Genomic DNA, 12,890 nt, shown 5'->3' on the forward strand with positions numbered 1-12,890 from the left:
GTTCGCGGCGCGAGGGATTTCCCCGCGGGGTCGGCCCGCGCTCCGGCAGCGCCGCGGACACCTAAAGGCAGGGTCCTTGCGAAGCGCGGGGCCTTGGCCGCGCAGCAGGCGGCTCGAGTCGGCACCGCGCATGCGCCTGCTCTCTCTCTTCCGGCGCCGATCATGGCGGACAAGGAGTAAGTGATCGCCCTGCCCCGCGATAATCCGCTGCCATCCCCGGCTGTGGCGCTGCCTGACCGCGGCTTCCGCTGTCGGGACGCTGCTTGCCGTCCCGTGGCAGCGGCGGGAGGCTGGGGCTGAGTGCGGCGGGGATGCAGCTGCCGTCTCCGCTGTCCCTTCCTTTCTGTAGGCTGCCGTGTGGGCCGGGCAGGTGGAGCCGGCATCGGGCGCGGCTTTGCGGGGCTGGGGATGTATAGGGCTGAACGGGGCTGGGAGGACTCGCGGGCTCTATTAGAGCGGGAGCAGGCCCGAGGAGTTATTGCCGTTTGAATGCCGGTCTTGCACGTGCTGCACAGTCTCAAACGCAAGCATGAAAGTAAAATTTAATAACGATCAGGCTTCTCTCTTCCTAAAGCTACTTTCTAAGTGCTTCCTATGAAGTTGAACTACTAGTTACTCTTGGTAGGTGTGCAAGAATCGAAGAACAATATGGCAGACTTCCTAGCCTTAATACAAAAGGTGATCTGTTCAGGCTGTGTCGAAGCCTGGTGGCGGTGAGGACAAGTTATATACCTCAGCAAACTGGCTGGAGACAACGAAGCCTGCATCTACATTTGATACTTTTGGTGTTTATGATGTGCTGGTTTTAGAAAGCCTGGGTTTTAAGAGTGTTTCCCCTGTCACTTAGGGCTAAGAAGGTGCCATCTGTCCCGGAAAGCCTCCTGAAGAGGCGACAGGCTTATGCAGCTGCAAAAGCCAAACGTTTGAAGAGGCTGTTGGCTCAAAAGAAGGTGAGCGTTTCACGACTCCTTGCTTGAATTGCTGTCTGTTTTGTAGGTCAGCAAACTGATGTCACTGCTGACAGAAAGCAGTCAGGAGCATTGCAGTGTTTATATCTGATACTTTGATATTGTCTTAAATACTAAGCCTGAAATGTTCACTAGGAGGGTCAACACTGTGTTTAAAGAGTTACATTTAGGAGAGCAGAGGTGTAGCGTGCAGTTGTCTGTAAAAGTTAATCCTCAGAGAGGAAAGATATTACAGTATCTGTGAGGGTAACTGAGAGATATACTAATATATTGTTCAAAATAAAGCACTGCTGCAGTGTGAATGGAGTTCCCCACGTTTCTGTTGAGTGATGGTCATTTTGAAGTCCGCAATACAGTGTCCAGTACTATGGGAAATTCAAGAATATGCTACATTGTTTGAAGTCGATTGCATGTGCTAAAATACAGTCTCACTTGTTTGGTTTATTCCAGTTCCGTAAAGCGCAAAGGAAAATCATCTATGAAAGAGCCAAAGCTTACCATAAGGAGTACAGGCACATGTATAGACAGGAGATCCGCATGGCCAGGATGGCACGAAAAGCTGGTAATTACTATGTTCCAGCTGAACCCAAGCTTGCCTTTGTCATCAGGATAAGAGGGTAAGAGTTAAGAATATGTTGTTTATGTTCAGAAACACTGACATTGTCTCTTTTTTTGTTACCTTGCTTAAACACATAAATAAATTCAAGCTTTTGATAGGTTGCTTGAGAACTACTGGCAGTCACATTGATGATGTGTTAGTGGTTTGATTCAGTTGGGTGTAAAATCCTTCTGCTTTGTGTATACCACCATTAGGAATCCTTGACTTAATAAAGAACAAACAAAGCAAGACATGCAGACTGTTATTCTGTTTTAGTTTATCTTGATAAAATTATATGCCAGTGTTACCTATTGCGTTTAGTTAGAAGTGCTTGTTTCACTGTGTTTTGGTAAAAGTGTTAGAGAAAACAAACAAGAGGAAGAAGGAGAGCACAAGGATATTTAGTTAATAAGTAATTTTTGTCTGAATTTCTCTCACAGCATTAAATCTGCCTTAATACTAACATACATAAATAAGATAACATACTAAGTTTACTGTGTGAAATTGGGGAAATCGTGATAATGTTTCAAGACAGGAGGACATTACTGTTTATTTTTCTGTTTTTTTCTGTTGTTGCTTTTTTTACCTGAAAGCTTGTTACTGCTGTGGTGATAACTATAGATGCAGATGACTGAGGCTTTTTGCTGTGTTCTGTAGCATCAATGGTGTCAGCCCCAAGGTCCGGAAGGTGTTACAGCTTCTACGCCTGCGTCAGATTTTTAATGGCACCTTCGTGAAGCTCAACAAAGCTTCTATCAACATGTTGAGGATTGTTGAGCCCTATATCGCGTGGGGGTGAGTAACGTGCTCAGTTCTGTCAAAGCAGTGCTAACATTGATTGCCTTGGATTGTGCTATACAGGTCTTGCTTAAAGTGTTTTGAAATCAAAGCAGAAAAGAAGCACAAAATTGTGGTTGTGCAGTTTAATAATTATTATCTGTTATTTCAGTTATCCCAATCTGAAGTCTGTGCATGAGCTGATCTACAAGCGTGGTTATGGCAAGATCAACAAGAAGCGCATTGCTCTGACTGATAACTCCCTGATTCGCAAGCGCCTTGGTAAACTTCACTCTGCAAAACAAAAGCCACACTAGTTGCTGTTGGATAACTACTACTAAGCTGGACAGTCCTTATTTGTCTCTTGGGAATAGTAGTGATTAGTTAACTGGCTCTATTTCTGTATTAATGCAGCAATTTTCAGTAGGAAGTGTTGAAAATAAGTATCAAGATTTAGTGTTAGGATTTTAGATTTGTAAATTTTGACTGTAGTCTCCTTGATCTTTAATGGGATGGTAAACATTTCTGTAAGGAAGAAGTGCTGGAGCAGGAAGTTAGTTCATTGTATGTTGCTTTGAAGTCTCAGTTTTAGTATTGGAATTTGCTAGTGTCTTTAACCTTCATGTTCTGGTAGACAGGCCTTTTAGAAGTTCCTGTGAGAAGAAGTAGCTATTAAAGCCATCATTGTACTTTGTGGAAGCACAGCATGGTGGTGAGTTGTCAGGAAATAGATCCAGCTCTGAGTGGCTCCTTTTATTCCCAGTCACGACAAGAAATACTGAAGTCTCTCTTCCAAATCCCCCTTCCATTCAGAGGTGTCATGTTTTGTGCTTTCATATTCTGAAGGTACAGCTATTACATTATTGCCACCTGCCTTTTTAGCCTTGTGTTTTATGAACTCCGCTTGTTACACATCATTGAACAATTCGGAATTGCATGAAGAAAACATGCTATTGCATCATTCAACAAATTGCTTAGTGAATTTCCCTGAGCAATGTATATTTTAGGTACTGTGTTTTTGGGGGAAAAAGAAAAGTCTTATTTTCTGAAGATCCACTGAGCAGTTATTTTGTTTCTCATTGCTGGACACAAACACAAAGAAAATACCAGTGAAATACTGTGCAGCTAGCTGCAGCTGATGCCTTTTCTTAGGAAAGGTCAGTCATGGGCTGTTCTGGCAGAGCAGATGCTTTTTCACTTAGTGAATTTAAGAATTAGATAATTTTTAGTTTGTCATTGGTAGTGGCTCTGCAGAGCTTTTAGAAACAACTTTTCTGAATTTTAGGAAAACTTGGCATCATCTGCATGGAGGATGTGATCCATGAAATTTACACTGTTGGCAAGAACTTCAAAGTTGTGAACAACTTCCTTTGGCCCTTCAAATTGTCCTCTCCTCGGGGTGGAATGAAGAAGAAAACGATCCACTTTGTGGAGGGTGGAGATGCTGGTAACAGAGAAGATCAGATTAACAGACTCATCAGGAGAATGAACTAATGGTAAGGTGATATGTTTATGAAATAGAAGCACTACTAGTGATTTATTTTCTGTTCACCAGTAGCACATTTGAAAACACTTGAGCGGGTGTTATGATGATGGCCACTCGGAAAGAGAATGCAAAAATAATCTGTAGCCTTCAGATTTTGGCTACAGTTTTCACTTCTCACTCATAAACTCTTCATACAATTAGTGTTGTGATTACAGTAGAGTATTTCTTCATATCAGCTGTTTTCTGCAAAAAAGAAGGAAGCTTATTTAGGATTGGGAGAAACTGAATTCTCCATTTACAGCATTTTAGTGGTCTAAAGTTTCAGCTTAAGGTTTCGTTCAAAATGATAATTCAATTTTTCATATTAACTTAAGGCTGTGATTTAGAAAGACTAATTTGCCAATTTGAATACCATTTGTCCTTTAGAAATGGGAAATTAATTATTGACACGTCACTTAAAGCAGTTTGTAAGCAGCTGCTGGAGTCTGAAATTAGTGTCTGCTTCAAACTGTCTGTCCTATCATTTATTGCTGTTATTCTGCTGTTCCTGCTTTGTTGAGAAATCTTGACCATTCAGAGACACAGCTTTTTTTTCAGAAGTCTCATATTTCCTATCTTTCCAGCTTTCTCACGCGCTAAGGCAGCTTCAGTGTTGCCCTTATCAATTTTTCCTCAAGGGTAAATGTCTTTTTGGTACATTCTGGAATTCAAGAAAGCTTTGTTTTTTCACAGTGGATGTAAAAACTAACAGGCAGAAATGCAGTTTTCCCCTAACTGCTCAAAGGCAAGAAACTTTTGGTTTGCTTAGGAACTAGTAACTTCCAGGGGCTTGATTAATAAAAATAGCAGGTAGTAGTGAGATTTTAGAGCTAAAAGTTGGAGTAGAAGCTCTTCATTATTAATGCAATTATTAGCATATTTACTAAAAAAAACTAATAAATTGTTCTTAGAAACATGTTTATGAAGGGAAGGCAATCTCTGCTTCTTTTTTAAGCCTATTTTTTTTTAAATCAAGCTCTGTTGTAGCTGTTTTTATTTACTTATTCGTTTTAAGCTAGTTGAGCTCTTTCATATCTACTCTCTGTGCAAGAAGCTAAAGACAGCTTTGTGAGGTAACCTTCCATTTGTCTGGCTGAGCTGTTCTGTTGAAGCTTGAATGGAGGCTGTTCTTCCTCTGTTCTCACTCTTCCAAGCTTCTTGCATATTCTTCTGATTGTATGAAGCAGTGGACCTTTAAAGTACTGATTAGACAGCATGTGGAAACCTGGCACTTCAGGAAAATTGTTACTGAGGACAGTGCTCCCATAAAGCTTTTTAGCTTGCCTATGTTAAGAAGTAATTTTGAGAAAGCTCTGATGTTTGATGCCGTGGGTGATGTTATGTTGCTCTTGGTAGCGTTCTTCAGAAATTGATTGTTCTCACAGGTGCTTCTTTAAAGTTCATCTGTGAGTCTTCAAAAGAATGAGCACAACTGCTGTCATTTTTCTGTGTGGTTCTTGAGCGTATGTTGAAAAATACTGTATTTAATTCATACTTTGCAAGTTTTCTGTTGATCCTTTGCTCTCCATTCTTCACTGTCAAGCATCTGAACAATACTAGGAGATATTGGGGCCTTACTCTGTCTTTCAATTTAAGCTACTGGATTTTATTAGCTCTTAAGCAGACTTCCAAAGGAGCTTGAGATAGTTTGCATTTTGTTTTAATTCTTCTGTGTAAAGTTAACTGAAAACAGGGTTATTGGAGAAGATACTGAATACATTCAGTGCCTCGGGATGTCTTTATGTACTGAACTCTTCTGCTAAGCTTTCAGAAGAACAGGAAAAGAGAGAGCAATACTTCAAAGGCAGAACACTTTTATTCAGTTAGTTCTGTCAATGGAAGTTGATGTTTTCAGTGCAGAGAAGATGTCAGTTTAGAAGTTAAAGGTTGCAAAACTAGTGAAGTTTCAAGTCTGGTAAAGAAAAAATAGTCAATATTTTTAGTCTGCGTTATTAAGTGTAATAGTGTATGAACTCTTCGGGTGGCCAGAGTAGTTCCAGATCTGTGTGTGTCTGATGATACTTATTTTTTTCCCTTTCAGGTTCAGATGCCCAGCTGCAGTTTTTCAAAGTATGATCTGTTAATAAAAATCTTCTTGCACAAAACAGTGTCACCTCAGCTGTTCTTTTTGTAACCCTTTTTCATTGTGGCATTAGTTCATGAGGCAATTTGGAGCAACCTCTTGAAAACTGAATTACTCTCTGAATTCCCAGTATGCAGCTAATAGTGTTTTCAGCTTCAGACAGGCAAGGGATTTTAGTTATTTTCTGAGTGACAGCAAGTGTGAGAATTTCCTACATGAAGAATAATATCACAGTATTTACATCTAGCAACTTTACAACTAAATTATGAAACCTAAAGGTACATGACAGTTCCCTTGTTGTGACTTTGAAGCTCCAAAATGTATTAACAGTTCATTTAAGTATCTTTTTTAATGTAATAAGCAGTGTGATTTGCTGTGAGAAAGCATTGTTATGAAACTGTTGGATGGGGGAAAACTGTCCTCCTGTGGAAATTACACACATGCTGTTTTCTTCACAGGAAACCCAGTTCCTGTCTTGATTTTTTCAAGTTCCAGACTTAATTCTGTTAGCCTGAAGCTAACAGATAGGCATTAAGATTCAGGTAGGGTGTGGAAAAAAAAAAAAAGGGAGTTAAAAACTAAGTACCTTTGTTTCAATTGGCAGAGTACTTCTGTTAGTTTGCTACTAGGTTTTCAGTTAGGTCCCCTTGACTCTCACGTTTTTCTACATCTCGACAGAACATTACACGCATTGGTGAAGCAACACAAATGAATACAAACTTTGTATTATAACTATTAAGAAGAGGATAAGAGACTTGCTAATGAAGTTAAGCAGTGCTGTTGAGCCCATATCAGCTGTCTGCTACTTGGGTCCCAAATGTTTAAAAATCAAATGCACTCACGTGTTTGCGATGGGAAGCTGAACTGTTTTCAAGGTATTTGAACAACTCATTTTTCTTAACTACCTCTGAGATGTGCTTTCAGAAGAGGACAAAATAACATGTGATGTGGAAGCATAGTTAAAACCTAGTAATCCCACATAGTTAAGGGGTTGGTCACCCCTGACGCTAGCACAAATGTGAGCATTTTCATACTGCTTGCCAGGCGTGCTCTGTAGCATGCAATTACAGAGCCAGCTCGTGGTTGGATAGTTAAGGTCAGAGTTTGTACTGGAAATGAGGCATGATCCACTTCCACAGTGCATGAATAACACACCTTGGAGCATTTACAAAGTAACATGAGTTGTGTGTAGATGCTGAAGAAAATCGCTTGGTCCCTAAACAATAAAAAATGTAAATCCTTTATGATAAAGTTCAGGTTCTTGTAAACATTACTTTTGCATTCTCTTTCAGAGCAGCTATCGCCTGCCTTTTTTTCCTCAGAACCAAAGCCAGAAGCTTTGCCTAATTGCCATTGGGAAAGCAACAGGAGACTCCTGACCCACTAACAACTTGCTTATAAAGTTTTCAGGCGTGCTACGGTTTATAGGCTTTACAATTAATTGTTGTTCCTTTGCTGGTGTGCAGCCCATGCAGCCTGTTTCACTATCACCACGTGTAAAGCCGTACATCTGGAAACAGAATGGGAGCCCATTCCAGGCATCAGTGTTCTGAGAGAAAGTCAGGAGATGTGATGGATAGTCAGCTGAACATACGCTCCCACTTGGCCAAATGCAACTTTTGGATGCTTAAAAAAGGGAATATCAAATGGTATGGGGGAGGTAATATTACTTTTGTTCCAGTAGTGCTTACGTTAGTGCCAAATGCAGTATCCAGTTCTCGTGCCAAGAATCAAGAACATGCTTTTCAGTACTAAGAGAGCTTAATTTATTCAGTTTAAATACAGACATGGTTACAAAATGAGTACCTACCTATAATTACCTCCATGGAGAAAAGTAGCTTGATAAAAGAATTCTTTGGTCTAGTGAAGTTATAATATGAAACGACTTGAATTCGAGGCCAGATAAACTTTGGCTTCAAATTAAACATCTTAATGGAAGATAATTAGCCACTGGAACACTTAACCAGTAGTGGGCCGGGTCCTTGCTCAGTGGTCATTTCTGAATGAGGTTTGTTTCTTTTTTCTTCCCTTAAAACGTGCTATACTTCCAAGAGATTTGTAGACAGCAGTCACAGAGCCTATGCAGTAGAAGTTACTAAATGCAGGCACTGTAGGTACACAAAGGACACGAGTTAGACCTGTGCTTCCAGGTACCTGCAACTCACAGCACAGTTCAGAACTGCAGCAGTGGACAGTACGTGCTTGGAAGGGATTTGGAATCAGGAGCACACACAGCAGGAAGCCACCCAGATACGTCTTAAAAATAGTGCTTGGGAAAAGGATGGTGGGCTTTTGCCTACACTGAATGGGCTTTGTTGCTTCTGCCTGTTTGCCATGCAGATCTCGCAGCTCTCACTGGAAGACTGGGACCAATTTTTATTATTTTAGAGTATTAGCAGAGCTCACCATCAGTTCTAAGGCTCCAATAAGGAGGAAAGGTGGTGTCTGCATCGTGCAATAACTGTCCTACGCCTGGGAAGCTGGATGTGTGTACTTTGTTTGAAACATTCCTTCCATCTCCCTCTTTTCAGTAATGTCTGCAGAACTGTAGGTGAGAAAATCTCTGTGCTGCTCCTGATTGAAGTTACCTGCACGTCTACGGCAGTGATTCTTAGCTTAGGTTTGAAAACTACAATGTGGATGGAGATCTATCCTTGGCATTCTTGTTTATTTTACAACAGGAGAAAACAGAAATAAGGGAGTGTATTGTCATGGGGCCACATGTATATATATGTATGTATATATGGATAGGGAAGAGACTACATGCAAAGTAGTGTTTAGGGTATAGGAGGAAAAGATAGCATAGGGAGGTACAAGCAGCAGCATTACTCTTCGTTTCATAGGAAGTTCTGCACAGATTTGTACACAGTGCTGTACCCATGGTACACGGGTACCATGTATGTATCCATAGTAAGTGTTAACACTTTTTTTTTTTGTATTTGTGGTAATGATATTTTATAATCTTCTTGCATTTTGCTAATATCTTCTAATAGTGAAATATCCTTTGGTGAAAGGAGGAATGGTACATTTGTTCTGAGTTAGGCTTAGCAAGTTCTACTAAGGTGTTAAGAAGAAATTAAATGAATTATTTGATAGTACAAAGCTCTGGATTTTTTTCTCTAGAAGACTAGAAGATCCAGGATATAAGTGTTACATTTATTTGCAACCCAAAGTGTGGAAGGAGAGCAGGCCCTACCTCTCACTTGAGTACAGTGTTAACTGGTAGATTACATTGCTTTTATTTTTTATTATTATTGTGGTTTAGTTTTAATGATTACTTTGTTAGATTGGAGCCTGGTGTGTTGGGGGGCTTCTGCATGATCTTTGCAGTTTTATTTCTCATTGCTACCTCTGCAACTGCTGTGTTTTGAGAGCGTGAAACTTGGTAGGCAAAAAGTGTAAAACAAAAACAAAACCTCATTAAATCTTTTTCATTATTTCCTTACCACATGTAATTGAAAATTATCTACCTCAGTGTAGGAAGAAGTGAATGACTCCATAGGCATGCATTTTGAATAGTACTTCCAGGCTTGCTTGTTTCCAGTACCTGGAAGGTTGGAGTTAATTTTTAGCTATCCTGTCTGCCTGACATCTGGCTTTCCGCTGTCAAGCTGTCCGTTTCTCCTCTTTTGGATTATGATCACTGGCTTTCTGAAGTGCACTACTGTTTTACAGCTTCCACTGCTAAAGCCTTTGTATGACGGCAGTTTTCTTAGCAGACTTTGAAGTAATTGTCTAATATCACTACTACTGTTTTCTTTCTGCTAAGAGAAAAGCCTACGTAGGAAACACAATTCACCAAGGTTTACATGGCAGGCTGGTAGCTGAACCAGGACTTATCCCATCCCAAAAGAGCAGCAGTGGAATCTACATCCTGGAATTATGGAATTAAGTTTCAGTGTGCTGCTAGGGAGCAGGTGGCTGTGGCTAGTGAAGGGATTTGTGCTGGCTGGTGTACTACGGCCAGGAGGGCTCTGACACCTGGTCACTACAGTCAACCTCAAAACCTAGCATTATAAAACAGCGGTTGCTTTCTCTATTCTCACAGCTGCCCAGCTCAACTGTTCTGGCAGGTGAAGTGGGAACTGTCCAGAATCCTATCTGAGATTCAGTTTTCTTGAACCTGAAACCAGGTTAGATTTTCAAAGGTACTTGGTACTGTCTGCCTTTGGAAAAATGATGTATTCTTCTTAGAAAAGTGAGTATTTCTGGATAATGGCAATGCTTTCTTTTGACTTCAGCATTACATATGGTATAAGTTAACTTACTGGCTTGAGTATCTATTGGTCCATAGATTTGTATTGTGAGTGTTAAATACATTTAGACTGAGATTCTTTGCTGTGCCAAAATGTTCATTATTTGGAACAAGCATGGTAGAAGAATTTTGGGTGACACTTTTGGCTCTTGTACTCCAGGACGAAGCTTGTAGGTACATGTACCCAGTTACATACCGGTTCAGGTACTTATCTTCAAAGAAGAACAGGACACAGAGGCAGATCTGAAATTTTCACTTAAGGGCTGGGCTGGAATGGCAGAGGGGCGGCATCCTTGGAGTACTCCATTCTATTTCTGCTCTCCTTACATACGTTCAAATGAGCAAGACCCCAGGTCACTTACTCAATACTTCTTATTTTAATTGGCTTATTTTCTTACAGGTTTTTCTGCTGGGTTAAGTGAAAACTAGGGCTGTGAAAAAAAAAGAAAACACACACATACACATATGTATATATAAGGCGAAAGGAATGCATTAATTTTTATCTCTCCCTTTAACATGCTTTTTTTTTAAAACAAGTCAATTGATTCTTCACCATACATAATAATCCAGATTAGTAATGAGGTGGGTTTTTTTTTTTTTCATTTTTTTGGAGTAGCAAACCAAGACCTGGGTTAAACTTGCAGATTTTTGCTCTAACACTGTACTCGTACTTTCTTGGAAGAATGGTGTACTGAGTACCTATGTTTCAAAGTATGTGACAGCCTATGAACTGCAGGAAGTTTTAGTCACTTTCTTAAAGTTCACTTAAACACAGAGAGTTCCTTTTGAATCTGCATGTTTTCTGGGGTCCAAAGGCCATGCAGTTTTGACCCAACAGCAGTCTAAGGATTAAAAATAGGTCTCGATACTGAATTTCATGTACCTTCTGATCTCTTACACAAAGCCTGTATGGATATGGTGGGTGACTGTACCACTGTCGATTTGTGAACGTATCTCTAGGTGGAGCCAAAACAGATCTAATAATGTGGGAGTTTTTGCAAAGAACTTTTTATTGAAGGCCTATAGCTATGAAAAAACACCTTGTTCCACAATGGATCTTTACATGCACCTGAAAACTACTTATGTTTCTAGCTGTTTTTTACGCCTAAGTCTAAGAAAAAGCTATATCTTGCATAGCTTTCTGCATTGATCTTAATTACTGCTTGGACTCCATAATTCTAGTGAATACTCACTGCCTTGCAGTATCTTCCTACCTTGGCAGAAAGGTAAGTTACCAGCCCTGACTCTGCTCACAGATACTGCAGAATCCAGTGGGACATGCTGAGAGCCCTGACCGCTGCCTTGCATGGAACCAAACTGGCACTAATTCCTGGTTAACTTCTCCTCTGATGTTGCAACAATAGCAATGGCTCTGGCAAAGACTGCAAGTAACCCTTGTTCAGTCAAAAGTCCCACAACGCATCAATTTATTTTTGTCTTTATTGCATGAAATAAATCCTCTTTTCAGACAACAGTACTTACATTCGTACTGACTGAGAAACTTTTTGACCAAATTAGCAGATGTTCCTTACTTTGCGACTGAAAGAAAAACTGCAAGCATGCACATCTCACTGGACTCATTTGCAGGGCAGGAATTGTCTTTGCTCAGGCTATTGCTGATGAAAGGTGTCCGTTACACACAAAAAGAGAAAGCAATTATAGGAACCACACTCTGTTCCAGAGATTTATTACCATCGTAGTGATCTGCAAAGAGAGAAGGAGACAGATGTAAATGTATGCAGACAGTGCCTTTGCCATTAGCTGCAGTGCAATGTGAAAAACTGTACGAGGTGACATGGCAGCTCTAGTTATACCTCAATATTCCTCTATGATCCCCGGCAAAGCACTGAGCCAGAAAAACACTCATAATGCAATGTCAAATAGTAGGACGTTACCTCTAGCCTCAGAGCAATGCTGAAATGTGATTTATGTAGCAGAAGAGTGTGCTCTGTAGTGACAAGAAGCTAATTTTAAAGTAAATGGCAGTCTCAGTAGATAATAGAGATGACGAAAAAAAATAGGTTGAATGAGAGTTCTTGATGTCAATCACCTGCTAAAAGTACAATAGCCTCGAAGTTAGCTCAGGCTGCTCAGAGCTTTGTTGCTAGAGTTCTCCAGGGATGGAGGTGCTACATCCTTACTCTATATTACCCAACTACCCTCATGTAACTAATTTTGCTTCTTGCAGCTTATGGCAGTTGTTTCTTCTGCTTTTACTGTGTGCCTCCATGAAGACAGAACGTGTCTCCTTCTCTCCAACATCTAATCAGTCCTAACTAGAGACAGAGTCCCCTCTGCCTTCTCCTTTAGTTTTCTCTCTTGCAAACAAAACAAACTGAGCTCCTCCATTCTCTCATAAAAATGTGCCATCTTCCTAAATATCTCAGTGATCCTCTTCTAGACTTAATCCAGTTTCTTCACATACCTTTTGAGAGGCCCAAAACTGGACCCAGTTTTCCAGATGTAATCTCACCAGTGCCAAATAGAAAGGAATACTGAATTAATCAATTGATAATTAATTAATGCAGATAGCACTGCAAAGTACGGGTACTTCTGTCTCCCTCAAATGGTAATCTTGCAAGCGCTGTCACTTATTACTATTTTTTATTTTTGTGGCTCCGATTCCCACCTGTCAGGCCTGGATGGCCCAGTTGCCTCCTCTCACAGAGCTTGTTCTTCCTTTT

General features: G+C 40.4%; 1 protein-coding gene across 1 annotated transcript; it reads left to right on the forward strand.

Moving 5' to 3' along the window:
* Window positions 1-85: 85 nt before the first annotated feature.
* Window positions 86-5,973, forward strand: RPL7 (ribosomal protein L7). The gene is made up of 7 exons (XM_065752771.1): window positions 86-176; window positions 848-950; window positions 1,419-1,585; window positions 2,224-2,361; window positions 2,516-2,625; window positions 3,629-3,839; window positions 5,910-5,973. Exons 1-6 carry the CDS (start codon window positions 163-165, stop codon window positions 3,835-3,837), a joined length of 741 nt encoding a protein of 246 aa, XP_065608843.1. The 5' UTR covers window positions 86-162; the 3' UTR covers window positions 3,838-3,839; window positions 5,910-5,973.
* The last annotated feature ends 6,917 nt before the right edge of the window (window positions 5,974-12,890 follow it).

This window comes from Cyrtonyx montezumae, unplaced genomic scaffold (assembly GCF_038088225.1).
Source record: "Cyrtonyx montezumae isolate F1298 unplaced genomic scaffold, pur_monq_1.0 scaffold_8, whole genome shotgun sequence".
In the NCBI taxonomy this organism is placed as follows: Eukaryota; Metazoa; Chordata; class Aves; order Galliformes; family Odontophoridae; genus Cyrtonyx; species Cyrtonyx montezumae.

Excerpts from the sequence above, each read along its gene's own strand:
- RPL7 (XM_065752771.1), top strand. Across the intron at positions 1,586-2,223 it reads TTTGTCATCAGGATAAGAGG|CATCAATGGTGTCAGCCCCA; the intron begins GTAAGAGTTAAG and ends TGTGTTCTGTAG. Across the intron at positions 2,362-2,515 it reads GAGCCCTATATCGCGTGGGG|TTATCCCAATCTGAAGTCTG; the intron begins GTGAGTAACGTG and ends CTGTTATTTCAG.